General features: G+C 60.3%; 2 protein-coding genes across 5 annotated transcripts; one reads left to right on the top strand and one right to left on the bottom strand.

The window, feature by feature from the left end:
- Positions 1–1,135: 1,135 nt before the first annotated feature.
- Positions 1,136–18,871, top strand: COL2A1 (collagen type II alpha 1 chain). Of its 3 annotated transcripts, XM_069806330.1 has the most exons (54): positions 1,136–1,285; positions 3,333–3,533; positions 4,254–4,270; positions 4,534–4,566; positions 4,698–4,730; positions 4,836–4,889; positions 5,006–5,107; positions 5,192–5,269; positions 5,487–5,531; positions 5,615–5,668; positions 5,757–5,810; positions 5,949–6,002; positions 6,100–6,153; positions 6,252–6,305; positions 6,581–6,625; positions 6,751–6,804; positions 6,914–6,958; positions 7,084–7,137; positions 7,224–7,322; positions 7,510–7,554; positions 8,224–8,322; positions 9,331–9,384; positions 9,823–9,930; positions 10,023–10,076; positions 10,174–10,272; positions 11,121–11,174; positions 11,258–11,356; positions 11,440–11,493; positions 11,679–11,732; positions 11,992–12,045; positions 12,172–12,225; positions 12,336–12,380; positions 12,684–12,782; positions 12,901–13,008; positions 13,088–13,141; positions 13,229–13,282; positions 13,368–13,421; positions 13,517–13,570; positions 13,648–13,755; positions 13,896–13,949; positions 14,039–14,092; positions 14,423–14,584; positions 14,676–14,783; positions 15,171–15,278; positions 15,537–15,590; positions 15,678–15,785; positions 16,317–16,370; positions 16,484–16,591; positions 16,781–16,834; positions 17,005–17,112; positions 17,198–17,486; positions 17,630–17,817; positions 18,117–18,359; positions 18,485–18,871. In XM_069806330.1, exons 1-54 carry the CDS (start codon positions 1,201–1,203, stop codon positions 18,629–18,631), a joined length of 4,458 nt encoding a protein of 1,485 aa, XP_069662431.1. In that variant the 5' UTR covers positions 1,136–1,200; the 3' UTR covers positions 18,632–18,871. The 3 variants fall into 3 exon arrangements, with proteins under 3 accessions (XP_069662431.1, XP_069662433.1, XP_069662432.1); XM_069806331.1 differs by lacking the exon at positions 3,333–3,533 and having other exon boundaries at positions 1,143–1,285; XM_069806332.1 differs by lacking the exons at positions 13,229–13,282; positions 13,368–13,421; positions 13,517–13,570; ... (3 more) ...; positions 14,423–14,584; positions 14,676–14,783 and having other exon boundaries at positions 13,088–13,140; positions 15,242–15,278.
- Positions 18,872–21,002: 2,131 nt separating this feature from the next.
- On the bottom strand, positions 21,003–25,692 carry TMEM106C (transmembrane protein 106C). 2 transcript variants are annotated; one of them, XM_069806410.1, is made up of 8 exons: positions 25,591–25,692; positions 24,678–24,898; positions 24,508–24,571; positions 23,804–23,963; positions 23,564–23,704; positions 23,258–23,307; positions 22,908–22,961; positions 21,003–22,486 (listed from the first exon to the last, which is right to left on the bottom strand). In XM_069806410.1, exons 2-8 carry the CDS (start codon positions 24,868–24,870, stop codon positions 22,357–22,359), a joined length of 792 nt encoding a protein of 263 aa, XP_069662511.1. In that variant the 5' UTR covers positions 24,871–24,898; positions 25,591–25,692; the 3' UTR covers positions 21,003–22,356. The 2 variants fall into 2 exon arrangements, with proteins under 2 accessions (XP_069662511.1, XP_069662512.1); XM_069806411.1 differs by having other exon boundaries at positions 25,573–25,594.
- Between the last annotated feature and the right edge of the window lie 1,246 nt (positions 25,693–26,938).

Below are 26,938 nucleotides of genomic sequence, written 5' to 3'. Positions count from 1 at the left end.
TCTGTCTGGGCCCCCCCAGGATGGTTTGGAAAGGGAGGGTGTCTCCACCCACTGGGTCCCCCGGGATGGGATGACATGGGGGGATCTCAGCCCCCCTGCAACCCCAGGGATGGGATGAGAAGTTGGCGGGGGGTCTCAGCCCCCCTGCGACGCCCGGAATGGGATGAGAAGAAAGTGGGGGGGGTCTCGGCCCCCCTGCGACCCCCGGGATGGGATGAGAAGTTGTGGGGGGGTCTCAGCCCCCCCTGCGACCCCCGGGATGGGATGAGAAGAAGGTGGGGGGGGGTCTCAGCCCCCCTGGGACCCCCGGGATGGGATGAGAAGTTGGGGGGGGGTCTCAGCCCCCCTGCCACCCCCGGGATGGGATGAGAAGAAGGTGGGGGGGGTCTCAGCCCCCCTGGGACCCCCGGGATGGGATGAGAAGTTGTGGGGGGGTCTCAGCCCCCCCTGCGACCCCCGGGATGGGATGAGAAGAAGGTGGGGGGGGTCTCAGCCCCCCTGGGACCCCCGGGATGGGATGAGAAGTTGTGGGGGGGTCTCAGCCCCCCCTGCGACCCCCGGGATGGATGAGAAGAAGGTGGGGGGGGGGTCTCAGCCCCCCTGGGACCCCCGGGATGGGATGAGAAGTTGGGGGGGGGTCTCAGCCCCCCTGCCACCCCCGGGATGGGATGAGAAGAAGGTGGGGGGGGTCTCAGCCCCCCTGGGACCCCCGGGATGGGATGAGAAGTTGTGGGGGGGTCTCAGCCCCCCCTGCGACCCCCGGGATGGATGAGAAGAAGGTGGGGGGGGTCTCAGCCCCCCTGGGACCCCCGGGATGGGATGAGAAGTTGTGGGGGGGTCTCAGCCCCCCTGCGACCCCCGGGATGGGATGAGAAGTTGTGGGGGGGTCTCGGCCCCCCTGCGACCCCCGGGATGGGATGGAATGGGGGGGGGTGGTGTCTCACCCCCGGCACTCCCGGGATGTGCTGGCGGGGGGGGGTCTCTCTCTCACCCAGCCCCGTCCCCCCCCCGCTCCCCCCGTCCCTCCCTCCCCGCTCCCTCCCTCCCTGGCCGCCGGTGCCGTCCCGGAGGAGGGCCGGGGGGGCCGGCCCCGGCTCGGGTTACACGGCCCGGGGGGCCGCGCCGGGACATATACGCGGCGGCGGGGCGGTGCGGGCACTGCTCGGCCCGACGCACGGTGAGGGGCTCCGCCACCTCGCCATGCCCGGCCGCCGCCCGCTCCGCCTCGCCGCCGGCCTCGCCATCCTCTTCCTCGCCGCCGTCGCCGCGCAGGACCGAGACCTCCGTGAGTACCGACCCCCCCCCCCCCGCCGGTCCCCGGTCCCGACCGACGACCCCCTTGGAGCGGAGCTCTGGGATGTCGGGGGGGTGTTCGCTGGGAAATGGGGGAGTGGGGGGGACACACAGCGTGGGAGGCACGGGGGACAGCGTGGCAGTGAGGGGGACAGCGTGGGGTGGGGGGGGTGTGGGCTGGAGGGGGAAAGTTTCAGGGTAGTGGGGGGGGACAGGCTGGGGTGGGGGGGACGCACCCGGGGACGGCGTGGGACGGGGGGGGGGACAGCGTGGGGACACTGGGGGACAGCACGGGAGAGTGGGGGACAGCGTAGGGGCACTGGGGGACACTGGGGGACAGCATGGGACAGTGTGGGGACACTGGGAGACAGCACGAGGAGAGTGGGGGACAGCGTAGGGACACTGGGGGACAGCATGGGACAGTGTGGGGACAGCATGAGGAGAGTGGGGGACAGCATAGGAACACTGGGGGACATTGGGGGGACACTGGGAGACAGCACAGGACACTGGGAGACAGCATGAGGAGAGTGGGGGACAGCGTAGGAACACTGGGGGACAGCATGGGACACTGGGAGACAGTGTGGGGACACTGGGAGACAGCATGGGGCACTGGGGAACAGCACAAGGAGAGTGGGGGACAGCGTAGGAACACTGGAGGACACCATGGGGACACTGGGAGACAGCACAAGGAGAGTGGGGGACAGCATGGGACACTGGGGGACAGTGTGGGATGGATGGGGAAAGTTTAAGGACAGTGGGGAGGCCAGCCTGGGATGGAGAGGGGCAGTGTGGGACACTGAGGGGACAACCTGGGACACGGAACAGCCTGGGATGGGTTGGGGGACACAGCATGAGGACCATGGGGTACAGATGGGAAAGCGGGGTGCAGCTGGGGGACAGCAGGTTACAGTGTGGGGACGGGGGGGACAGGACAGCCTGGGGTGTAGGAGATGGGCTGGGGCAGGGGGCACGGCAGGGACACTGGGGTACTGTTGGGGGATAGTGGGGGACAGCCTGGGGACATGGGGTACCCCCTGGGATAGCGGGGGACAGCTTGGGGACATGGGGACAGCAGGGTCCAGCCTGAGACATGGGGTCCAGTTAGGGACACGGGGTGCAGCTGGGGACGGGGTGGCGTCCAGCCTGGAGACACTGAGGTCCAGCCCTGGGGTACGTCCTGGGGACCCTGGGGACTGGCTTGAGGACACTGGGGAACAACCTAGGGACCCTGGGGACACCAGGGCATCTCTTGGGGATCCTGGGTCACATCCTGGGGACCCTGGGGCACATTCTGGCAACACTGGGGACACCTCCTGGGGCCACCGCAGCACATCCCAAGGTCCCTGAGGACACCAGGGCACATCCCAGGGATACTGGGTCACATCCCAGGGATACTGGGTCACCTCCTGGAGACCCTGGGGCACCTCCTGACCACCTTGGGGAACCTCCTGGGGACACCAGGACACTTCCCAGGGACCCTGGGGCACCTCCGGAGACCCTGGGGTGCAGCCTGGGGACACCTGGGCACTCCTGGGGACCCTGGGGTACCTCCTGGGGACACTGAGACACATCCCAGGCACCCTGGGGCACCTCTGGGGAACCCAGGGGTGCAGCCTGGGGACACCAGAGCCCCCCCCCCCCGAGACCCTGGAGACGCTGTCCACATCCCACTGGAGGTGCAGGCGCTGTGGGGACACACTGAGTGCCCCCAAGACAGGGGGACACTGAGTGCCGTCGGGGTCCTGGGGGGGGGGGATGGACGGACCCCCTGCTTCAGGCTGGAAACCCCTCACTGAGCCACCACTCCGCTGCTCCGGGATGCCTGGGGGGGGCTTCGCTCCTCCTCCCCCCCCCCAAATTATGGGGGGCTTGGGGGGGGGGGTATCATCCCATAATGGACTATGGTGGCAGTGCCACCGCCACCATCATGGGTGACTGCAGTCCCCTGCCACCCTCAACCCCCCTCCCCTGGGTGGGGGGGTGATGCCATCCCCATCTCCCCGCCGTATCCCCCCCGCCACCTGCCCTTCTCCCCACAGCCGAAGCAGGCAGCTGCCTGCAGGACGGGCAGAGCTATAGCGATAAGGACGTATGGAAGCCGGAGCCGTGCCGTATCTGCGTGTGCGACACGGGGACCGTCCTCTGCGACGAGATCATCTGCGAGGAGCTGCGGGATTGTCCCAGCCCCGAAATCCCCTTCGGAGAGTGCTGCCCCATATGTCCCACTGACCAACCCAGCGGTTGTAATTTATTTATTCCCCTCCTTTCATTGATAAATAAATTACCCGGCCATGGATGGGCTTGTGGGGGGGACATCCATGGGGACCCCCAGGGAAAAGGCAACTTGGTCCCTCCAGAGGGGTAAAAAAAAAAAAAATCATCCCAGGGTGGAAAAATCCTTTTTTTTTTTTACCCCAAATGGCAGCTGGCTTCAAAGCCTGGAGGGTTTGGGGGTGTTTTTTTTTATAAAAGCCATTGAAAGCAGATGGGTTTGGGGTGCAGAGGGTGATGCTGGGGGGGGACTGTGGCCATGGACCCCCCCCAGGCATCCCAGCAAAAGGGACATTCAAATCGGGTTTCCATCCCCAAAACTGTGATAATTCACCCAGAATGATTGAACAACTCTGCCCCCCCGCCCCCAGGAAGGGCTGTGACCCCAAACCCCCAAAGTTGCCTTTTTTAATCCTTCCCTGCCCCCTCTGGGGGGGGTGAAGGGTTGAGCACCCACCCAGCTGCCCCCCCCCCAAAACTGCGCGGCCCCGCTCCTGCATGCTGAACCCCGCTTCACCCCCCCCGCCGCCTCGCTTCGGGGGAGCCCCCGCGCTCCTGTGCCCCCCGGTTTGGCCCCACAGCCCCCCCAGGAGCATCACCACCCCCCGGGCTGGGGATGGAGGCACCTCATGTCCCCCCCCCAGCCCATCCCTCTCTAATTTCTCTATTTCTTCATTTTTTTCCAACAGGGCAACCTGGCCCCAAGGTGAGGCTGGTGTGTGTGTGTGTATCCCACCCCGCGGTCCCAGTTTCCTGGGGTTTTCCCTCAAAACTAGGGGCGGCTCAAGGCAGGACCCCATGGCATCTGCATGGGGCGAGCGGCTCTAGGGTTGTCACCTCCCGGGGGGGTTTGTCACCTCCTGGGGGGGTTAATTACCTCCGGGGGGGCGTGTCACCTGGGAGGGGTGAGAAATCTGGGGGGGGTCTGGGGGTGCCCTCCCTTGTCTCACCCCATGCTTTGCCTTGCAGGGGCAGAAGGGCGAACCCGGTGACATTAAAGATGTAAGTGTAGGGCGGGCACTGGGGGACCCCCAAAACGGAGGGGTCCCTGCCGTTGCAGGGTGGTCTGGAGGGAGGGTCCCCCCCTGCACCCGTCTCACCCCACCCTTGTGTTTCCCCCCCCTCCTCCACAGGTCGTAGGACCCCGAGGGCCTCCGGGACCGCAGGTGGGAGCGCGTTTCTCCGGGCGCATTGCTGGAATATTTGTGGGAGGGGGTTGATGGGGGGGCACGGGGAAGAGTTGACACCCCCCCCCCCGCCTCCTCTCGCAGGGCCCGGCAGGTGAGCAGGGACAACGAGGGGACCGTGGCGAGAAGGGCGAAAAGGTGAGAGCGTGCCCCACCACCCCCAGCAAAGCCCCCCCCCGCCAGCACTGGTGGGGTGCTGCAGAGAACGGTCATGCTTGCTACATGGATGAACCTCCTTTTTCTCCCTCCCACAGGGGGCTCCCGGCCCCCGGGGCAGGGATGGAGAACCCGGCACCCCTGGAAATCCTGGCCCCCCTGGTCCCCCCGGACCTCCCGGCCCCCCTGGCCTTGGTGGGGTGAGTATCTATCTGTGGGTTTTTTTGGGGTGAAACAAGGGGGTTTTGGATCAGCCGGCATGCTCAGCCCCCTTCCCCTTGCAGAACTTCGCAGCTCAGATGGCAGGCGGCTTCGACGAGAAGGCTGGAGGCGCGCAGCTGGGCGTCATGCAGGGACCCATGGTAAGGGGCCACTCCCTGGGTCCAGGGACCCCCCCCCAAAACCCCTACGCACCCCAGGGGGACATGGTGTCTCATCTTGGGACACGGGGGACCCCGTGTCATTGACTGTGGGGACTGTCCCCATTTTGGGAGGACACCCCTGGCTGGGCAGGTGATGGGGGGGGCAGCCGCCTTGCCTCCCCCCTCCCCCATGACACTGTTGTCTCTCTCCCCCCAGGGCCCCATGGGACCCCGTGGCCCCCCCGGACCCTCCGGCGCTCCTGTAAGTATAACCCCCCCCCCCAGGCTCGGGGGTCTCTGGGTGAGCACCCTGCCACCCTGCTGATGCCACCATCTCCCTTCCAGGGTCCCCAAGGATTTCAAGGCAACCCCGGCGAGCCTGGCGAGCCCGGTGCTGCTGTGAGTGTCCCCCTCCCCTTGCCCCCCTGGCTCAGTGACATGCCACCCACAAGCTCCCACTCACTCGCTGCCTCTCTGTCCCCTTTAGGGTCCGATGGGTCCCCGAGGACCACCGGGACCTCCTGGGAAACCCGGTGATGACGTGAGTCCTTTGCTGCTCCAGGCAAACCCTGGCTGAGAACGGGCAGCTCGTTGCAGTAGTAGCCCCAGCCAGAGGCCAAAGGGTGATTTTATTTCCCTGACAACCGCCCCCCCGCCCCCGAATCTCATTTTCCTGCAGGGTGAAACAGGAAAACCTGGCAAATCCGGCGAGCGTGGCCCCCCTGGCCCCCAGGTAAGGCAGCACCGGTCTGGATCTGGCCCCTCCCGGGATGGAGACCCCCTGTGTCCCTCCTTTGCCCCCAACCCACTTTCTCTCTGCTCACTTACAGGGTGCTCGTGGCTTCCCTGGGACGCCCGGTCTCCCCGGAGTGAAAGGCCACCGGGTAAGTGTGTCCCCCCCTGCCGCCCCCCGCCCCCCCCAGTGTCCCTGTCACCCAGTGCAGTGGCACAGAGGGTGACCCCCCCATCTCTTTGTCCTCAGGGCTACCCTGGCTTGGACGGTGCCAAAGGAGAGGCAGGGGCTCCTGGAGCCAAGGTCAGTGTTGGGTGACCATCCCCGTGGCATCAAGGCTGGTGGGGCAACCACCCCCATGGTGTTGGGGCTGGTGGGGTGACCATCCCTGTGGCATCATGGCTAGTGGGGCACCTCTCGCCATGGTGTTGGGGCTGGTGGGGTGACCATCTCCGTGGCGTCGGGGCTGGTGGGGTGACCATCCCCGTGGCGTCGGGGCTGGTGGGGTGACCATCCCCATGGCATCGGGGCTGGTGGGGTGCTGCTCTCCAGGGCTCACCCTTTGCCCTTCCCCGCAGGGCGAATCCGGCTCACCTGGCGAGAACGGCTCCCCTGGCCCCATGGTGAGTATTTGGGCTGGGAAAGGGGGAAACTGAGGCACGGGGGGGGTGGGGGGTGTTGCCCACCCCCCTCCCCAGCCCTGGGCCGGACAGCACAGAGCCCGACCTGCCGCCGTGTTCCCCCCCAGGGTCCCCGTGGGCTGCCTGGAGAGAGAGGACGTCCCGGCCCCTCCGGTGCTGCGGTGAGTGTGGATCCCCAGTGGCACCCGGGTGACAGGGGGCTGCCAGCAGGAGGGGGTCCCCCATCCCTCCGTGGTGCCCCCCGTGACTCCTGCCGCCGTCTCTCTCCAGGGTGCTCGTGGCAACGATGGTCTCCCCGGCCCGGCTGGACCCCCTGTAAGTAAAGGGCTGCTTGGCCCCTTCCTCTGCTGCCGGACCCCGTGTCACCCCGTGGGGGACAGCAGGGTCCCCCAGGACCGCCCAAAGCCTGGGCAGACCCTCACACTCTTCTCGCCCCCCAGGGACCTGTCGGCCCAGCTGGAGCCCCTGGCTTCCCCGGTGCCCCCGGCTCAAAGGTAAGGGGGAAGGGGCTGCTCCCAGCAGGGGAAACTGAGGCACAGCGTGGGCTGTCCCCCCCTCACCCCGTCTTTCCTCCCTCCAGGGTGAAGCTGGTCCCACCGGCGCACGAGGTCCCGAGGGTGCCCAGGGTCCCCGCGGTGAATCCGGCACCCCCGGCTCTCCTGGCCCTGCCGGTGCCCCCGTAAGTGCCATCGCTCACTGTGTCCCCCCTGCAGTGGCTTGTCCCCCGGTGTGTCCCCTGGCCTGGAAGCCACGGGGATGGGGCTGATCCTGCGAGCAGGGAGGGGGGGAAGGGGTCATCCTTTGCTTGGCGGTGGGGAAACTGAGGCACGGGGAGCAGAACCAGGCTCAGTGGTGTCTTCTTTTAGGGTAACCCAGGGACTGATGGCATCCCCGGCGCGAAGGGCTCAGCGGTGAGTATGGCTGGGGATGGGGACGGGGACAAGGTGTCCTGAGCCACTGGGGGAGGGTCAGGGCTCGGGAGGGGTCTGGTCCTGGGCAGGGAGGAGGCACTGCTGAGGGCTGAGCTGTGATTTGGGGACACATGGGGACCCTGGGGTTCATGGGGGACACGGGGATGCGGGAGGATGCTGGGGGATCGGAGGATGTGGGATGCTGGGGGATGTGGGGTGCTGGGAGGTACTGGGGGATGCTGGGGAACATGGGATGCTGGGGGGCATGGGGACGCTGGGGGACATGGGGATGCGGAGGGATGCAAGGATGCTGGGGGACACTGGGGGATGCTGGGGGTTGTGGGATGCATGTGGGACAGAGAGTCGCTGAGGGGTGTGGGGATGCTGGGGGATGTGGGATGCTGAGGGACACTGGGGGTTGCTGGGGGACACTGGGGGGTGCTGGGGGACACTGGGGGGATGCTGGAGGACACAGTGGGATGCTGGGTGATGCTGGGGGACACTGTGGGACATGAGATACTGGGAGACCGTGAGGATGCTGGCAGATGCGGGACACTGGGGGATGCAGGCGGGGACGCTGAGGGAGGCGGGAGGACACAGGGGACATGGGGATGTCGGGGGACACTGGGCCGAGCCGTGCCCCCCCTGACGGTGGCCGGCTGCCCGCAGGGTGCCCCGGGCATCGCCGGCGCTCCAGGCTTCCCCGGCCCCCGCGGCCCACCCGGACCCCAGGGTGCCACCGGCCCGCTGGGACCCAAGGGACAGACGGTAAGAGCCCCCCGAGAGCCCCCCGAGAGGGGGACCACGGCCCTGGCCCCGCCCACCGCCGATACACCCCGCCCACCGGCAACTTGCCCCACCCACTCTTCACCTTGCCCCGCCCGTTCTGGCGCAGGCCACGCCCCCATTCCCCAACCCCTTGCGGGTCCTCTCCCAAGTCGCCCTTGGGTCACTCCCAGGTCACCCGGTCCCCAAAAGGGGCCACCGGGAATGGGGATGAGGATGGGGACGGGATGAGGGTGGGACGGGGACGGGGTCCGGGACGGGAATGGGATGGGGATGGGATTGGGACAGGATGGGTACGGGAATAGGATGAGGACAGGGACAGGATGGGGACAGAAATGGGATGGGGATGGGAATGGGATGAGGATGGGATGGGGACAGGGACAGGATGGGGACAGGGATGGCATGAGGGTGGGATGAGGACAGGGACAGGATGGGTACAGGAATGGGAACAGGATAGGGACGGGGATGGGTCGAGGATGGGATGGGGACAGGGATGGGCTTGGGGACAGGTAAAAGGACTGGGATGGAGATGGGGATGAGGAAAGGGATGGGGACAAGGATGACAATGGGGACAGGCACGGGGACAAGGATAGGGTTGAGGTGGGGGTCAGGAATGAGGACAGGAGTGGGGGAGAGGAAAGGGGATGGGGACAGGAGTGGAGACAGGATTGGGGACAGGGATGAGGATGGGCACAGGAAAGGAGACAGGGATGGGGTAGGGAAAAATTTGAGGGTGGGCTTGGGGACAAGGATGGGAGCAGGAACGAGGGATGGGAATGAAGATGGGGACCAGAGAGGGAATGGGGACAAGGATGGGGACAGGGATGGGGATGGGGACAGGGATGCAGATGGGGACAGGGATGCAGATGGGGACAAGCAAGAAGTCGGAGACAGACAGGCATGGGGGCCAGGGTGTGGGGAAGGGACTGGGGACGGGGACAGCCATGGGGACGCTGCGGCCTCGTCCCTCACTGCCCTCTCGCTCCCCAGGGAGAACCCGGCATCGCGGGCTTCAAAGGCGAACAGGGACCGAAGGGCGAGACGGTGAGTCCGGGGTGGGGTGGGGTGGGGGGGCCACATCCAGCACCCCCCACCTCAGCTGGGGGTCCATCCCGCGGCCCCTCGCTCCCCGTCCACGGCCGGAGTGTCTCGTCGGCGTCTAACGAACCTCTTCCCCTAACGAGGCCCCTCGAGGGGCAGCGTCCCCCCTCCCGCGGGGGAACAATAGCTGCTGTGTTCGTGTCCCCCCCCACCGGGGACATTCCCCCCTCGCTTCATTAACCAGCCTCAATGCGCAGGGCTGGATCCCCGCCGCGGTGGCCGCCGAGCCCCGGCGCCGGCGGGACACGTGGCACCGGCAAGGGGCTCCTGCCCGGCACCCCTGGGGTCTGTGATTTATTGGGGGGGTGGGGGGAGAATGCAGGCAGGGCCCCCATGGTGCGCCATGGGCTCCTCGTGACCCCTTTTCCTCCTCTTCCTCAGGGACCCGCAGGACCCCAAGGTGCCCCCGGGCCGGCTGGCGAGGAAGGCAAGAGAGGAGCCCGCGGTGAACCTGGTGCTGCCGGCCCTGTGGGACCACCTGGAGAGAGGGTGCGTGGCCCCCCCGCACCCTCCAGTGAGATGCTGCTCCCCAAACCCCCCCCCCCAACTTCATTCCTCCTCCTCCTCCTCTTCCTCCATAGGGTGCCCCCGGCAATCGCGGCTTCCCCGGGCAGGATGGGCTCGCTGGACCCAAGGTGGGACATCGGGATCATGGGTGGGGGGCAGTCCAGAGGGGTGACCACCCCCTGAACCCCCCCCCCCCCTCCTTCTCCTCCCTCCCACCCCGCACAGGGTGCTCCGGGCGAGCGCGGTCCCGCCGGCCTCGCGGGTCCCAAGGGAGCCACCGGCGATCCCGGGCGCCCCGGAGAGCCCGGGCTGCCTGGAGCCAGGGTAAGAGCTGGGGGGTCGGATCCTGCACCCCTCATAGGGGGCGGAGCTGGAGGGGGGGTGGGTTGCCTGGGGTGTGGGGGGGCTCCCCGCTGCGCTGGGGGGGCTCGGCTGGGGCAGGACCATGTGGGGACGGTGGTGACGCTGGTGGGACCTGCTGGGGTCAGCGAAGAGGCTCTTTGGGGTTGGGTAAGGTGCTTTCAGGGCCGATAAGATGCTTTTGGGGTAAATAAGGTGCTTTTGGGATCGATAAGATGCTTTTGGAGTTGCTTAAGGGGCTTTTGGGGTTAGCCAAGATGGTCTTTGGCTTTAAGATGTTTCTTGAGGTTGGTTCAGTTCCTCTTTGGTGCTAATTAAGATGCTCTTTGGTGCTAATTAAGAAATTATTTGGGATTAGTTAAAATGCTCTTTGGGGTTAGTTAACATGCTCTTTGGGGTTAGTTAGGATGCTCTTTGCTAATTAAGGTGTTCTTTGGGGTTAGTGAAGATGCCTTTGGGGTTAGTGAAGATGCAATTTGGGGTTAGCAAAGATGCTCCTTGGTGATAATTAAGAGGTTCTTTGGGGTTAGCAAAGATGCTCCTTGGGGTTAAGGTGCTTTCTGGGGTTAGTGAAGATGGTCTTTGGGATTTGCAAAGATGTTCCTTGGTGCTAATTAAGGCACCGTCTGGGGTTAACAAAGATGCTCTTTGGGGTCAGCCACTGTGCTCTGGGGGTGAGGCAGACCCCTGTGTCCCCTGTGTGAGCCCCAGGCCCAGAGCAGCGGCTGAGAGCTGGGCAGGATGGGGTGCCCGGCATCCCCCCGCCTCGGGGCTGGCTGCCGCAGCCCCCCAATTCTTTCCCTCCGCCGCAGGGTCTCACCGGCCGCCCAGGTGACGCTGGTCCTCAAGGCAAAGTCGGCCCAACCGTAAGTGATGCTCCGCAGGGGGTTGCCGTGGGGTGGGGGACCGGGGTCCAGCGCGGTCCTCCCTGATGTCCCCCTCCCCACAGGGTGCTCCTGGCGAGGATGGTCGCCCCGGCCCCCCCGGCCCGCAGGGTGCTCGTGGCCAGCCTGGCGTGATGGGCTTCCCTGGTCCCAAAGGTGCTAACGTGAGTATTGACCAATTTCCACCCAAAACGGGGCTGCAGCCTTGGCACAGAGCCCATCACCATCGCCTCTCTCCTCTCTCTAGGGCGAGCCTGGAAAAGCCGGTGAGAAAGGCCTCCCTGGTGCCCCAGGGCTGCGGGTGAGTTGTTTTCCCTCCCTCACTGCCCCCGCCCCCAAAACACATCTTGGGGTTGCTCCAGCAGCACAATCCCCTGAGGCACCTGCAGACTCTGGGTGGGGAAACTGAGGCACGGGAGCCGGGAAGGTGGAGTGGGGTCTGCAGCATCGCGCCTGGAGCTCAGCAGTGGTTTTTCTCCTCCGTAGGGTCTTCCTGGCAAGGACGGTGAGACGGGAGCTGCTGGCCCCCCAGGACCTGCCGTGAGTGTTGCAGCCTTGTTCACCCGGGGCCAAAATCCACTTGAAATGGGGGGGTCGGGGGTTGTACCCCCCCAGATCTGTGCAAAGGACCACCCCAGGTCTGCTGGGGATGGAGCCTCTGTGCTCCCTGGCCCTCGTGGTGTTGGGGCTTTGGGATTTTGGGATCCCCCCATGATTCCAGCTTTGCCCAAAATCTTGGGGTGGGTGAAGCCCGAATACCGAGAGGTTTTGGGGTCCTTCACCACTGTCCTTCCCACAGGGTCCCGCGGGTGAGAGAGGAGAGCAAGGAGCCCCCGGTCCCTCTGGCTTCCAGGTGAGCACATAAAAGAGGGGGGGATTTGGGGTGCCAGGGTCGGGGTCATGCTCGTGGATGACCCTGAGCCCCTGTCCCCGGGGGTCTTGTTGCTGCCATGCTAACGCTGCTGCTTTCCCCTCCCAGGGGCTGCCCGGGCCACCAGGTCCCCCCGGAGAGAGCGGCAAACCCGGAGATCAGGTGAGGCCCCATTTTTCCCTCTTCCCAGGCATCTCCTGGCTGCAAAGTGGGGGCCAGGACCCCCAGCAGCCCCCAGGCCTGACCCCCAACTCTTTTTCCCCCCACTGCAGGGTGTTCCCGGAGAAGCCGGTGCCCCTGGTCTTGTTGGTCCCAGAGTAAGTATCACCTGTCCTCCTGGCTGGGGGGGACAGGATGCCTCTCCCTGTCACATGGGGGGTTTTGGGGGGCTGGAGGGGGTTGGCGGAGCCCAGCCACCCCCATCCAGGACCATCAGCTCCCCCAGTTCTGGTGGCTCAGCCTCCGCTGCAGCCCGTCCCCTCTCCTCCCAGTACATCCCAGTCCCTTCGGGGCAGTGCGGGATGGATGTTCTGCCCACTGTCCCCGAGGACATCCATGCAAAGGACATTGTGACCCTCACCGTGGCCTCTTCCTAACGTTGTGTGTCCCCCCCACCCCAGGGCGAACGTGGCTTCCCCGGTGAACGTGGCTCTCCTGGTGCACAAGGGCTGCAAGGTCCTCGTGGGCTCCCCGGCACACCGGGCACCGACGGACCCAAGGTGGGTGACAAGGGGGGACAGGGCTTGGTGGCTCGGTGCCGCTGGTGGAACCGTGAGGCTGGTGGTCTGCCCATGGGGGGCTTGGCACCCCAATAATTGCACCTTCGCTCTGCTTTAGGGTGCAACCGGACCGGCCGGCCCCAATGGTGCCCAGGGTCCCCCAGGGCTTCAGGGAATGCCCGGTGAGAGAGGAGCAGCCGGCATTGCCGGTCCCAAGGGAGACCGGGTAAGTGAGGGGTCCCGGAGGTGTCCTGAGCAGCGTCAGGTCTCAGCTCAGCTCACACCACCTCTGTCTCACCCTGCAGGGAGACGTCGGAGAGAAGGGTCCCGAGGGAGCCCCTGGAAAGGACGGCGCACGTGTAAGTGGGACAGGGACATGGCAGGAGCGGGGTGGCCAGCAAGGGATGCTCGTGGTGGCCTTGTCCTCATCTGTCTCTCCTCCTTAGGGTCTGACGGGTCCCATTGGTCCCCCCGGCCCCGCTGGCCCCAATGGCGAGAAGGTGAGAGCCCGGGCAGCCCCTCGGCTGCTTCCGACTGAGGGAGATGCCATCCACCCCCCCCAACTCTCCATCCTTTCTTTTCCAGGGTGAATCTGGCCCTCCTGGTCCGTCTGGTGCTGCCGGTGCCCGTGGTGCCCCTGTAAGTGCCATCCCCCCACAGCCCCCCAGCTGCCACAGCTGGCCTCGCTCCCCCCATGTCCCCCCCCCCATTTAACCCCCATCTTTCACCCACAGGGCGAGCGTGGTGAACCCGGTGCCCCTGGTCCCGCCGGATTTGCTGGCCCCCCGGTGAGTATTTGGCCCCGTTCCCCCCGGCACGGATCCAGCATTGGCTCAACCCACTCACGGCAGCCGCTTCCCTGCAGGGTGCCGACGGGCAACCCGGTGCCAAAGGCGAACAAGGAGAGCCCGGGCAGAAGGGTGACGCCGGCGCTCCCGGTCCCCAAGGTCCCTCTGGCGCACCTGGCCCGCAGGTGGGTACAGCCGGAGCACCCCAAAACAGGGGGTGAACCCTGCGAGTGTCTGTATCCCCGGGAAATTTGGGGCGTCGCCTGGCAGGCATGTTGCAGCCCCCCCCGGCATGTTTTCTAACCTGTTTTCTTCCTCTTCCCAGGGTCCGACTGGTGTAACTGGTCCCAAAGGAGCCCGGGGTGCTCAGGGCCCCCCTGTGAGTATGGGGGCGGTGGGCTGTGGGATGGAGTGGCTGGGGGGAGTGCGGTGCAGCACCCGATCCAACTTTCTCCTTTCCTTCCCCAGGGAGCCACTGGATTCCCCGGCGCCGCCGGCCGTGTGGGACCACCCGGCCCTAATGTGAGTTGGGGGGCAGCCGGAATCTCTTGGGGGCAGCTGGGATAGCTCAGGAGCAGCTGGGATTGCTTGGGAACAGCCAGGATTGCTCACCCCCGGGTTCAGGGGCTTGGGGGATGCTGGTTGCTCCATGCCGGGGGCCAAGCGGTGGAGCGTCCCTGAGCTAAATAACTGCTGGGTGATGCCAGGCAGCTCATGAGCCCATAAAAAGGTTTTTTTCTGAGGGTCTTTAAGTGCAGGAGCCCGCCCAGAGCCCCAGATGGTGCCAGGATGTGGGTGATGAAGGAGGAAAAGCTGCCTCCATTTGCCCTAACCCCATCTTCTCCCCCACAGGGTAACCCAGGCCCCCCCGGCCCCCCCGGCTCTGCTGGCAAAGATGGTCCCAAGGGTGCTCGTGGTGATGCCGGTCCCCCGGGCCGTGCTGGTGACCCCGGTCTCCAAGGCCCCGCCGGCCCCCCTGGTGAGAAAGGTGAACCCGGCGAGGACGGCCCCGCGGTACGTTTTTTGGGGGGCACCTCCCTCCACGCTCATTCGGTGCTGTCCCACCACCCCACTGGGTCTGATCCCCGCCTCTGCCTCCCCACAGGGTCCTGACGGTCCCCCCGGTCCCCAAGGTTTGGCAGGACAGCGTGGCATCGTCGGTCTTCCTGGACAGCGTGGAGAGAGAGGCTTCCCCGGGCTGCCGGGACCATCGGTGAGTCGTCACCCCCCCAGGCTCAGCCCTTTCCACCCACTCCATGCCCACTAGTGGCATTATCGCCCCTCCAAGAGCTGTCGGAGCAGCCGAGCTTGGCTTTCCCAAGCTCAGTACTGTGAATTCGGGTGCTTTGAAGCCTGCATGGCCCCTGGGGTGCAGCTTGAGTGCCCCAGGGACCCCAATCCCAGGTGCAGTTTGGGGTTTTGCAAAGGTACCAGGAGACGCTGGTGCCAGTGGCATCGGGACTGGGCAATAACCGATGCTTATTTGGGCAGAGGGGTCTGGCAGCCTTAAAATGAAGCAAGAGCTGGGTGAAGGGCTGCGCTGGGATCTCTCCCGCTCACGCGCGTTGTATCACAGCTTTTTTTTCCCTCCTTCATTTAGGGCGAACCTGGGAAACAAGGAGCACCCGGCTCTGCAGGCGACCGCGGCCCCCCTGGCCCTGTGGGTCCCCCCGGTCTGACGGGTCCTGCCGGTGAACCTGGGCGCGAGGTAGGCAGCACCCCAGCGCACGGGGAGGGGGCGAAGCGGGACGGTGCCTCCGTCCATGCCGGGCTCGGGATCACCCCAGTGTAACCCCAACGGTGGTGCCGGACATTGCCGATCCCGTGGCCGGAGAGCCCTGCACCATCACTCAGCTCCTGGCAATCACTGGCATCTTTTCACCAGTGGTTTTTGCTTTGAAAGGGGAGTTTGCACGTGTCCTGCCATCCCAGGGTCAAGACTTAATTTCTCCTCTTCTTCTCCCAGGGTAACCCTGGCTCTGACGGACCCCCGGGCAGGGACGGTGCAGCTGGCGTGAAGGTGAGCTTCCTGGTGCTCGCTATCCACATGCCCTCTCATCCCAGCCAAAAACCCCATGGGTCTGACCATCCCCTTGTCTCGGCACAGGGCGATCGTGGCGAGACCGGTCCTGTAGGTGCCCCTGGCGCTCCCGGTGCCCCCGGCGCTCCTGGCCCCGTCGGTCCCACCGGCAAACAAGGAGACAGAGGCGAGACGGTGAGTGCCGGCACGTTGGCGAGGAAAATGGCTTGTTGAGTTTGAGGTCCTATTAGGGGAGATGGGAATCACCCCGAGTGCAGATAAATGAAGAAATAGCAGTGGCCCCCCGGGACCAATTAGCTACTCCGAGTAATTGGGAGAGCCGGGCGGGTGCCGTTAGTGGCTGTTGCTAATTCAGTGGTGCCCTGAGTGCCATTAGCGGCTCTGAACATCTTCCCAAGGATTCATGAGCACCAAGAGCCCAGTTCGGGCTCTGCCTACACACAAGCACTGCCTGGGGAGCTGTAAGCACCAGGAGGCTTAACCAGGGAAAATCTGCCAGGGTATTTATTTGCAAGGGTCGTTACTCGGCTCTGATGCTCCAGCTGAGAGTATTTAAAGATGCCGTTCGGCACCAGCAGCTGCCGATTCCTGGTGCTGTGAGCAGGGCAGCCCGCAGGGCTGGTTCGGATACCCCCAAAGGCACAGGACACCTCCTGGCACCCCGTGTTCCTGGCCCCTTTTGACTCCCCTCTTCTCTTTCCCTAGGGTGCACAAGGTCCCATGGGTCCCTCCGGTCCTGCTGGTGCTCGAGGCATGCCGGTGAGTGGTGCTGGGCCCGTCAGGGCATCCCATGTGTGATGCACGGGGTCCTGGGGCACGTTGGGCAGGGGTCTGCCACCCTAAGCCTGACACGTCCCCTTCTCCCCTTCCAGGGTCCCCAAGGGCCTCGCGGTGACAAGGGTGAGACGGGAGAGGCTGGAGAGAGAGGACTGAAGGGCCACCGCGGCTTCACCGGGCTGCAGGGTCTTCCCGGACCACCCGTAAGTGTTGTTTTTGGGATCCCCAGCACTCAGGCCCCCCCATATCTTGCCGCGGAGCTGGATGCGGCTCCTTCAGGGTGGCTGCAGCCACGGGCAGAGCCCCAAGCCTGTGCAAAGGCTTTGCTAGGGCTGAGCATCCCCCGATGCCAGATGCAGAGCTGTAACCATCCACCCTCGCTTCCTCCTCAGGGTCCTTCTGGAGACCAAGGTGCTGCTGGTCCTGCGGGTCCCTCCGGTCCCAGGGTAAGTCCTGCCTGTGGCATTTGGGGCGATGCGAGGAAAAGGAGGCATCTCTGTCCTTGAGCCCCCCAGGTCGCCTGCCTCGCTTGCTGACGGCAGGAGCTAACAGCTCCCCAGCACCTTCCCTGCCTTCTTGCAATGAGCTGACCCCCACCTTTGGGGATTTCTCCTAGGGTCCCCCCGGCCCCGTCGGCCCCTCTGGCAAAGACGGCTCCAACGGCATGCCCGGCCCCATCGGTCCCCCCGGCCCCCGCGGGCGAAGTGGCGAACCAGGTCCTGCGGTGAGTAAAAATGCCGTCAATGGCAGGGAAGGGGAGTCCAGCTTGCAGAGCAGCCCATCAGGATTGCATCTTCTTCCTCCTGTAGGGTCCTCCCGGAAACCCAGGTCCCCCCGGTCCTCCTGGCCCCCCCGGCACTGGCATCGACATGTCAGCTTTTGCTGGCCTGGGTCAGCCAGAGAAGGGTCCCGATCCCATCCGCTACATGCGGGCGGACGAGGCCGCTGGCAGCCTGCGGCAGCACGATGTCGAGGTGGACGCCACGCTCAAGTCCCTCAACAACCAGATCGAGAGCATCCGCAGCCCCGAGGGCTCCAAGAAGAACCCGGCTAGGACCTGCCGTGACATCAAGCTTTGCCATCCCGAGTGGAAGAGCGGTAAGAGCCTCCATCCCTGCCTCCTCCCCTCCTGCCTCTCTCCCCCAGCCTCTTGCACCCAAGAGGACAGCGAGGTCCATGGTGCTCTTTGCTCTGACCTCCAAAACCTCATGTTCACACACCATTTGTCCTCCCCGCTGCAGGAGACTACTGGATCGACCCGAACCAGGGCTGCACCTTGGACGCCATCAAAGTTTTCTGCAACATGGAGACGGGCGAGACCTGCGTCTACCCCAACCCCAGCAGCATCCCCAAGAAGAACTGGTGGACCAGCAAGACCAAAGACAAGAAGCATGTCTGGTTCGCAGAGACCATTAATGGCGGTTTCCACGTAAGTGTCCCCCTGGGCTGGTACCGCACGCTGGGAGTGGGAAGGGAGGTTGAGCAGTGGAAGGTGTTGGGTGTCTGGTTGGAGGATTGGGTTGTCCTTCCTTGGGGTTACGTTGACGGACGTTATACGAGGGACTGGCTGTTCTAGAGAGCTATACTGAAAGCTTGGTGTTGGGTCAGTTGGGCTTTGATTTTTGCAGCCATCTGGGAACACAAAGCATGGAAGTCTCCTCAGAAGGTGGCTGAAAATAGGGCTGTTGCGACAACCACAGGCTTTAATGTCTCACCTCTTCCCTCCAGTTTAGTTATGGCGATGAAGACCTGGCTCCCAACACTGCCAACATCCAGATGACCTTCCTCCGTCTCCTGTCCACTGAAGGCTCCCAGAACGTCACTTACCACTGCAAGAACAGCATTGCCTACATGGATGAGGAGACAGGCAACCTGAAGAAAGCCATCCTCATCCAGGGGTCCAACGATGTAGAGATCAGAGCTGAGGGCAACAGCAGGTTCACGTACAGCGTCTTGGAGGATGGTTGCACGGTAAGTCCATGGGTGCCTGCGAGAGAAAGACGTAGATGATGAGTTTGGGTTCAACCGGTGAGGTTGCTGTTGATTTGGAGGGCTCGAGCATCTAATAACATCCTTCCTCCTTGTTTTCTCCCCAGAAACACACTGGCAAATGGGGCAAGACAGTCATTGAGTACCGATCGCAGAAGACCTCGCGCCTGCCCATTGTAGATATTGCACCTATGGACATTGGTGGAGCCGATCAGGAGTTTGGCGTGGATATTGGCCCAGTCTGCTTCTTGTAAAAAGAATTGTTTTATTTGTGTGTTTGTTGTTGTTGTTGTTTGTTGTTTGTTTGTTGTTTTTTTTTTTTAAATCCAGCCCAATACCATAAAAGAAAACTAAAAAAAAACCCAAACCCACCCCAAGGACCTGAGTACTTTCCAATCGCTCGTACGACTTCTGCACTGAATGGCTGCAACGACCCCTCGATTCATGCCCTTCCGTTGGGGACCACCGCCTCTTTCCAACGCCGTCTGGGCAGGCTGCAAAATAAAAAAACCACGGTCTTATTTATTTATTCTCTTCCTGTAAGACCTATTTTTTAGGTCGGGTGGAGGTGGGAATCTAACTGACAGGTATGACGGCCCTTCCCTGCAAAAGGGATCTCGCAAATCCAGGTATTACAAATCCCCTCCCGCTCCCATTCCTCCCTGTGTATCACCAGCAGGAGTGCTAATGTATAATACAACAAAAAAAATGGTGCTATTCTTGTAAAACAAGTCTGTATTTTTTAACATCAGTTGATATAAAAAAAAAAAAAACTTTTGGTGGAAAGTACAAGTCGATCTGGGCTTTGTTTTTGTCGCTCTCCGGAGGTGTTTGCTGTGGTCTAACTCCTTTCTCCCCATTCCTCAGCCATGATAAATGAAGGTTTTGGGTCAAATCTCCAACTTTTCTGGGTTGAAGCTACCTCACATAAGGGGAAAAAACTCCAAAACAAATAAACCCTCCAAAAAGCCAAAAAAAAGAAATGGGGAAACCATTTAAAGTGAAAAATCTTGAAACCAGGAGCCAACACAGCAGCCGCAAGGTTTCTGTTAAGGGATCTCTTGTCCCATTGCACCCCTAAACAGAACCAGTGTGACTCAAGGCAAGCGCTTGGGACACCAGTTAAAGGAAACCAGTAAAACCAGCAGGGAGGGGGACACTGAGACCAATCCTCATGCAAATCAGTATGACCATGGCCAGGGGCTGCCCTCTAACTCTCCTCCCCATGGAATTTGTCCCATTTTGTGCATGTAAAAATATAATTTCAGGATGCATTTTGCAATACTGAAGGAGGTAGGGTTTGCAGCCGTCATGTGCACACGCTGATGTCTTCTTATAAAGCAGCTGTGCCTTTATGGTTTCATAAAAAGTTACATATGTAAATTCTTCTCTTGAACAGGCTTGCTAATGAGAGGAAAAGCCTCAGTAGTTGATTTTTATTTTTTTTTTTTACTATCTTAAAGAAAATTAGCCCACTGACCCCACAAGAGTTACAAACATGCTTGAGCTTTATGTGCAGGACGTAACAGGCAGCTGTTGACTGCGGAGTTTATGAGTTTCATGACAGTGCTTTTGTTAAAACCTCAGCTTTTTGCATCCGTTGATAGCATGGACACTGCAGTTTTTCATTAAGAGAAATTACAACTTTAAAGGATTAAAAAAACCCTTTTAAAAATGTTACTTTGGGGCCCTCATCTCAATTTTAAACACTCACAGCTGGCAACACAGCAGCAACCAGCTCCTGCTAAAGCACCTGAGGCAGCCTCTGCAGGGCTGGGATCTTTAAAAAACATTGGCAGAAGAAATTCATTAAAAAGGATTGGAGGATTAAGAAGGATTTTCAAAATAAAATGCCCTTTAAAAGGCCAAGTGCTTTGCCACATGACCCAGAGAGCACCCCTAATTATTGGTGCTCTGGCTCACCGCTGCCTGCTGTCACACAACTAAATTCAGGGCAAAGCCATTCTCCTGTTCAGCTGAGCAGCAGGTTTAGGCTTCCTAAACCCTAGGTTTTCCACTCCAAAATCACCCAGGTAAAAGTAACCCCCAGCAGCAGGCTGCTTTTAAGACTTGGCCATGAGGAGCAGGAGATCCTGGGTTATCTCTGGGGCTGCAAAGACAATGACACAGGTGGGAAAGGCAATACTGGGGAGCAGGAGGCTGTGTCACCCCACGAGAAACCAAATCAGCCAGGACTAAGCACCATCAGGCTGCTGAAGGGGACAAAGCTCAGGAAATGAGATGGATAGAGAGCAAAGTTTGTGACTTCCTCATCTTCCTTAAAAAAGAAAGTTTGACTCATCATAAATCAGGGGTTTAACAAAAGTCATGTGAGAAGCTCGTGATCAAGATCACCAGGGACCATGCAGCATGACAGCCACCGAAGCTGGGGCAGTGACTCTGGTCACTGGTCCCAGCTGCCCTGGGTGGGAGTGGAGGTGCTTCGCTGCTCCCTGGTTGAGTTTCTTGGCCCTCATTCCCCAAAAACCATCAGCAAGAGGACATGTGCTTCTGGGCAAAAGATGACACAATACCAGTCACAACACAGAGCAGTAGCTCTAGGACAAAGTTTGATTTGCACAGGAGAAACCCAGAGCTTTTCTTCAAACAGAGGACACCACACAGTAACATACAACCCGGCTTTAATGAGTAGAATTCAGTTCTAGAAACCCCACTAGGCAGAAATGCCACTTCTTAAAAAAGCAAGGTGTGTTTTTGTTTCACACTTGTAACAAAATAAAGCATCCTTCATTGAAAAACACCACGATCCATTCACCTTGCAGCCTTTACCTGTGCTTTCTTTCCACTCACACGACCTCACATCCAACAGGCAGCCAGGGAAAGGGGTAGGTGCAGGCAGAGAGGAAATGAGGGCAGCTGTAGCAATCAAGTTCCAGAAAAACTACAAAGGGCAGAAGCAAAATTAAATCCTCCAAGCTGCAAACAGTACAAGTCCACAGTGAGAGCTGCGGCAGGCTGAGCTTTCACATTTACTTGCTTTAAGAACACAGTTGATACGATCTGTCGGGAACGATGGGCTCCTGGGAGGTAAGATTTGAGACACCAAACTCCCACAAAAATCAGTTTAAATCCGCACTTGTTTGCGGCAAGCAGAAGTACAAAGCAACACCGAGCTACAAGTTCCCTGGTTTCAAACCCCAGAGACCCCGCAGCTGCAAACGTGGGGAGAGGAAGGTTCAGAGCTGTGCGTGGAGGAGGAGGAAGGTCAAATTTGCACGGAGCCTTCACACGTCCCCAGCAGCGCTGTGCTTACTGAAGCCACCTTCATTAAGACTGTGATGTTTTGGTATTGGTTTGCTGTAGGTGGCCTCAGCTGCCAGCAAACAAAATCTGCACTACAGAGAAAGCATGTTTCAAAGGTTTTGATTCCTTTGCCTCCTTCTAGTGCAAGTTGGAGGTGGAAGACTTATCTGTGTGTTCTTTACAAGAACTATCCCTTTTTATCAAGATCTGCTTTGAAACAAACCAGTGACATGCTGCCACTGAACAAAAGTGGAATAAATTAATTGCACGGAACTAATTAATTTACCCTGAAAGAATCCGACACAGTGCAAAGCTTCAAAACAGCTGCAAAAAAGTCAACTCTAAATCTTTGGGATCTTCAGACCCCAAAGCATGAAGCTTGAGAGTCCAGTTTCCCTACTGAAAACTAGTTCTTCGGAACCAAAGAGGAAGGCAGGCCCAGCAGCACCCTGACTTTGGGAAGGGACCTGTTGGCTTGCACATGAACACCACCCCAAGCAGGTTTCATGGACAGGACAGCAGTGCAGCCCAGCTGCACGTGGAAGAGCACGAAAAGGACCCAGAGCTTTCAAATATCTCCCACCAAAGTCACTTGTGATCCCTCTGCTTCTATTTGAAAGCTCCTGATCCCTTCTACAAATCCATCTGCACAATCATCCACCCACAGAAAACATCAGCTGTGCCCCCAGGGCTTGCTCTTGGCTTTGGCTGCATCTCATATCAAGGGGGAAAGCAGAGGCAGCGGGTCCTGGGCAGCTGTGGAGTTGGTACTGCAATCCACGTAGTGGTACGTTTCCAAAGCGCTCTGCGTCACGTGGCCGATGTAAGAGAGCTTCACTGATGTCCTGAGGGGGTGGGGAAGAGCAGTTTAGTGGAGACAGGACCTGCAACAGCAACCCCTCTATCAAAATAAAAAACCCCAGCAGGTTTTACACTCATCACATAACTCCTCCTCCCCCTCGAAAGCTGCAGATCCTCTCAGATTTTTGCTCAAGATCACTCACTGCAGCAGGCAGGGATATGCAGAGCTGGCAATTGCAGCCTCTGGAGCACACCACCCCTCACATGAAAGCTCAGCGTGGAGCAATCTGGTGTCTTCTCCTCTCTATCTTACATTTCACCCAACTGTGTCAACTGTCCTGGATTAAAAGCTGACACAGTGAACCAGGCTGGGGTGCTTGCCAAGCGGGATTTTCTTCGTGTACCCTAGATTTGCTGTGGCAGCAATTCCCTTTTGAGTCAGGAGCTGAGCAGAGAACCACCTACCTCATGAAGATCACTATGTTATGTACCTTCACCTTGGGAAATGTGCAAAAGAAACTGGAAGAGACCAAAACAAAGAAATATGTCAGCACGGGCTAAGCAGGGTTGCAGAGACACTTGCGTTTCTCGGTATCTTCTGATAATGTTTTCTCTTTGGTGCTAACTCAACTCGAGACATGGTCCAAAAACCATGTCACAACATTCCGACAAAGTGGCCTTTCAAGTCATTTCTAGCAAACAGTTACTTTCCAGGAAGTTAGCAGAAAACAAGTCATTTCCAGAGCCAATTCTAATTAAAGCAGCTTAAATCTGTCCTCTTTCCCAGCTATATACAAAGAGTAGTAAATCCTTACTACACATAGGAGAAGGGTCCACCCAGCTCTGCCTTCACAGTGAAATTCACCTGCAGAAGATAAAAGAAAAATACATTCACATGCAGCTTGAGTACTTTTGCTTAAATCCACCCCTTTCAGAGTCTTCCCTACTTGCTGTTGCAAGCTGGCATGCATAAAGCACAGGCTACTCTAGCCATAAGACTATTTTGCCAAGCAAAGCTTTAAGGTATGGATAGACTATCATCAAGTTAACGTGCAGTGGTGCACAGGTTTCAAACTTGATTTGGTGATGCTTATACTTTAAGCGCAGTGAAAGATGAATACCAGTTTGTCACTCAGTGGCTGGATGCTGGAGACATTGGTGATCTGCTGGGTTCCCACCACAGTGTTCATGTACTGCACCTGACTAGTCAGGCTGGGCACCGTCACCGAGTAGAAGTTGGAGTTCCTGATCCGTAAGGTGGCCTGGATGGAGAGAGTGGGCAGACACGAGTAGCAGCAACCTTCCTGGCAGCTCAGCACAAAATTTATTCCCTCAGGAACACAGGTGCACAAAAAATTTACCGTGATGGCAAGAATGACAACGGAGTTCTTCTTGTCGAACCAAACCTGAACCACTTTAATACCGTCGTCATCCACCAGGACAGAGTGAGGGAATAGGAAGAAAACCACCAGCCCTGATATCAGCAGGCAGAGCAGCACCGACAGCAGGACATACAGCTTCCTGGAAGAGGCAGAGAAGGGGTCACCTCCTTTGCCCTAATACAGCATCTGCAGCTGCAAGAGACCTTGTATCTGAAACCCAACCTAGCCAGTAGACAACACATATTTGTTCTTCCCTGGAAGAGACACAGAAGTGCTGCTCTAACATTTTCGATATCTGAAATTGCTCAAAACCGTCACCCTTTAAACGGTTTATTTTTCAGTAATGAGTAACCAGAGAATCATATTTGCCCCCATAGTGTTTTCACAATCTAGTATTTTTGCTGTTGGTAAGACAGTTTCTGTCTAAGAGCTTCAGTAAAGGGCGCCAGGATGAAGCGTGTGAGTAGGATCATTGTTTCCACGTTCACCCCACAGTGGGATTTCACAGGAAGTATTTAAAGTTACACTTTAAATTGTGTTTGTTGGCATACTTGGATGAAAACAAACCACTAGATGATGGAGAGACCGCAGACCGGGTGAAGCATTTAGTTGTGGCAGTAAACAACAGAAGAGCCCTGTTTGCTCTTTGCAAAGATGCAATTACTTTCTTACTATACACTTACGTTCTCTGTGGACGAAGACGTTGGTCGCTGTAGGGTATCAGAGCCACCAACTCATTTACCTGCTCTGGAAAGCAAAAGGAAGATGTTAACCGATTCCACATGTGTGCAAGGTTGCTCATGCAAATAAGCAATATTTTCTTCTTGTGTTTAAGCCTGAGAGGAGCAGTCACCTGTGGGAATGCAGCCAGTGCCTTGGCAAGTAGGACAGGTGATGCTATCCTGACCTGTGAATTCAACATATGGAAACTTGGCAATGTCTTCCACACGGTCTTGGCTATCGAGTAAGTCTTCATCGTCATCCTCAGCCTTCTTCCTCTGCCTTGAGGTAGCATTATTAACAGAGAAGGAAAGCACAGAACCCATTGCAGCTGCTGTAGAAAAGCTGCATAACCTATAACACAGGCAGCAAGAGCAGTCCTGATCATTAAACGGGTTTTCAACCTGTTTCTAGCCAACAAGGAAACCCTACGTAGAGACCCACCCCCAACACCCCCTAGAGAAATACCCCCACACACAGACACCCTCCCGGGGGGGGTCCAACACCCACCCTAGAGAGCCTCACCCCACAGGGATGACTTCCACAGCACCCAACAAAAAGAGACACCCTACTTCGGGATACCACAGTAGGGGCTCATTCCCACACAGCCCCTCAAAACAGAAACACCTGCTACAGACACCCCCCCGCTCCCCCAGCACCCAACAACCTCCACAGAGACAGCCCTACACCCCCCAGGACCCCACCAAAAGAGACACCCACCCTTCCTCCACAAAAAGCCATGCCTTCTTAGCCACCCACCTCCCCCCAAAAAGAGACACGCAGCTCCCCCAACACCCTCCCCGCAGGGACCCATCTGCTACCACACACAAAAACACCCCCCACACAGAGACCCACGACCCCTCAGGACCCCCCCCCAGAAAGGAATGCTCCGCTCAGACGACCCCACCGGGACCTGCCCCCCGACACCCCCATGAGGGACACCCCCCCACGGCCAGGGGGACCCCAAACCCCCCCTCACAACCCGCATCCTCCTTCCCCCCCCCCCGGCCTAGCACAGCCCCTCAGACCCGCCGCCGCAGCCTCACCTCCTCCCGCGCAGCCGCCGTCTCTATGACAACGCCGCGAGGCGGCGGTGGGCGGAGCAAGCCATCGCCCCACCCACCCCCCCGCCTCCAGCGCCGGCGCAGGCGCACAGCGCCCAGGGAGGGGCTGGAGAGGGCGGGTTTCCACAGAGCCCGCCCCCTCGCTGACGCCCCCGCCCTGTCCACGCCCGGGCGTGGGTGTTTCGTCACTGCGGGGCCGCCCCGCCCACGAGGGAAATGGGCGGGGCTTCGGAGGCACCGCCTGGCTGTGACGAAAAGCCCTGCCCGGGCGTGGCTTTCCGGCAGTGCGCATGCACCGGACAGCGACTGGGTGGTGCCCGCGGCTCCACCCTTTTGGCGAGACCGAGGGGCGTGTCCAGCACTGCGCATGCGCCAGAGCCGCGCGGAGGGGGGTCCCTGCGGACAGGGAGGGGCTGGGTAAAGGGTGGGTGGGGCGTGTTTTATAGCGCATGCGCACTGCATGGCGCGCCACGCCCCCGATTTGCGCATGGGCACACGCGGGGCTGGACGCCGGGACGCAGCACGCATGCGCGGAGAGGGAGGGGGGCGAGGAACCGCTGAGGGGGTTGGCGGAGGTAGGATGGAGATTTCCCACACCAGTGTGAGGGCCCCCGTCCCAGTATGGACCAGTGCCCACCAGTGTGAGGGCTCCTGAGCCAGTGCGAACCCTTCCACACCAGTATGAGGGCACCCATTCCAGTATGGGCCCCCTCCACACCAGTAGGAGGGCACCTGTCCCAGTACGGAACCCCCCCACACCAGTAGGAGGGCACCTGTCCCAGTACGGAACCCCCCCCACACCAGTAGGAGGGCACCTGTCCCAGTACGGGACCCCCCCACACCAGTAGGAGGGCACCTGTCCCAGTATGAAGCCCTCACACACCAGTATGATGGCACCCCTCCCAGTATGGAGCTTTCCCATACCTGTGTGAGGGCTTGTGTGTGCCTGTGCAAGCTTGTGCAAGGCTGTGTGTGTTTGTGCAAGGCCATGTGCACTTGTGTGTGCTGGTGCAAGGCCACGTGCGCTCATGCGTGCTTGAGCATTCTCGTGCAAGCTCACGCAAGGACACGCTCATGCGAGGCCACGCATGCTCCTGCAAGGTCGTGTGTACTTGTGCATGGTGGTGCAAGCTCATGCAAAGCCGTGCATGCCCACGTGAGGCCATGCAACACTGTGTGTGTTTGTGTGTGCTCATGCAAGGCTGCGTGTGCTTGTGTCAGGCCGTGCACATTGCATATGCTCGTGCGTGCTTTTGCAAGGCTGTGTGTGCTTGTGCAAGCTCGTGCAAGGCCATGTGTGCTTAAGTGAGGCTGGGCAGCACCATGCACG

Source organism: Haliaeetus albicilla, chromosome 18, assembly GCF_947461875.1.
Source record: "Haliaeetus albicilla chromosome 18, bHalAlb1.1, whole genome shotgun sequence".
NCBI lineage: Eukaryota > Metazoa > Chordata > Aves > Accipitriformes > Accipitridae > Haliaeetus > Haliaeetus albicilla.
Note: the sequence above shows the minus strand (reverse complement) of the source record. Positions and strands in the feature narration are given on the sequence as shown.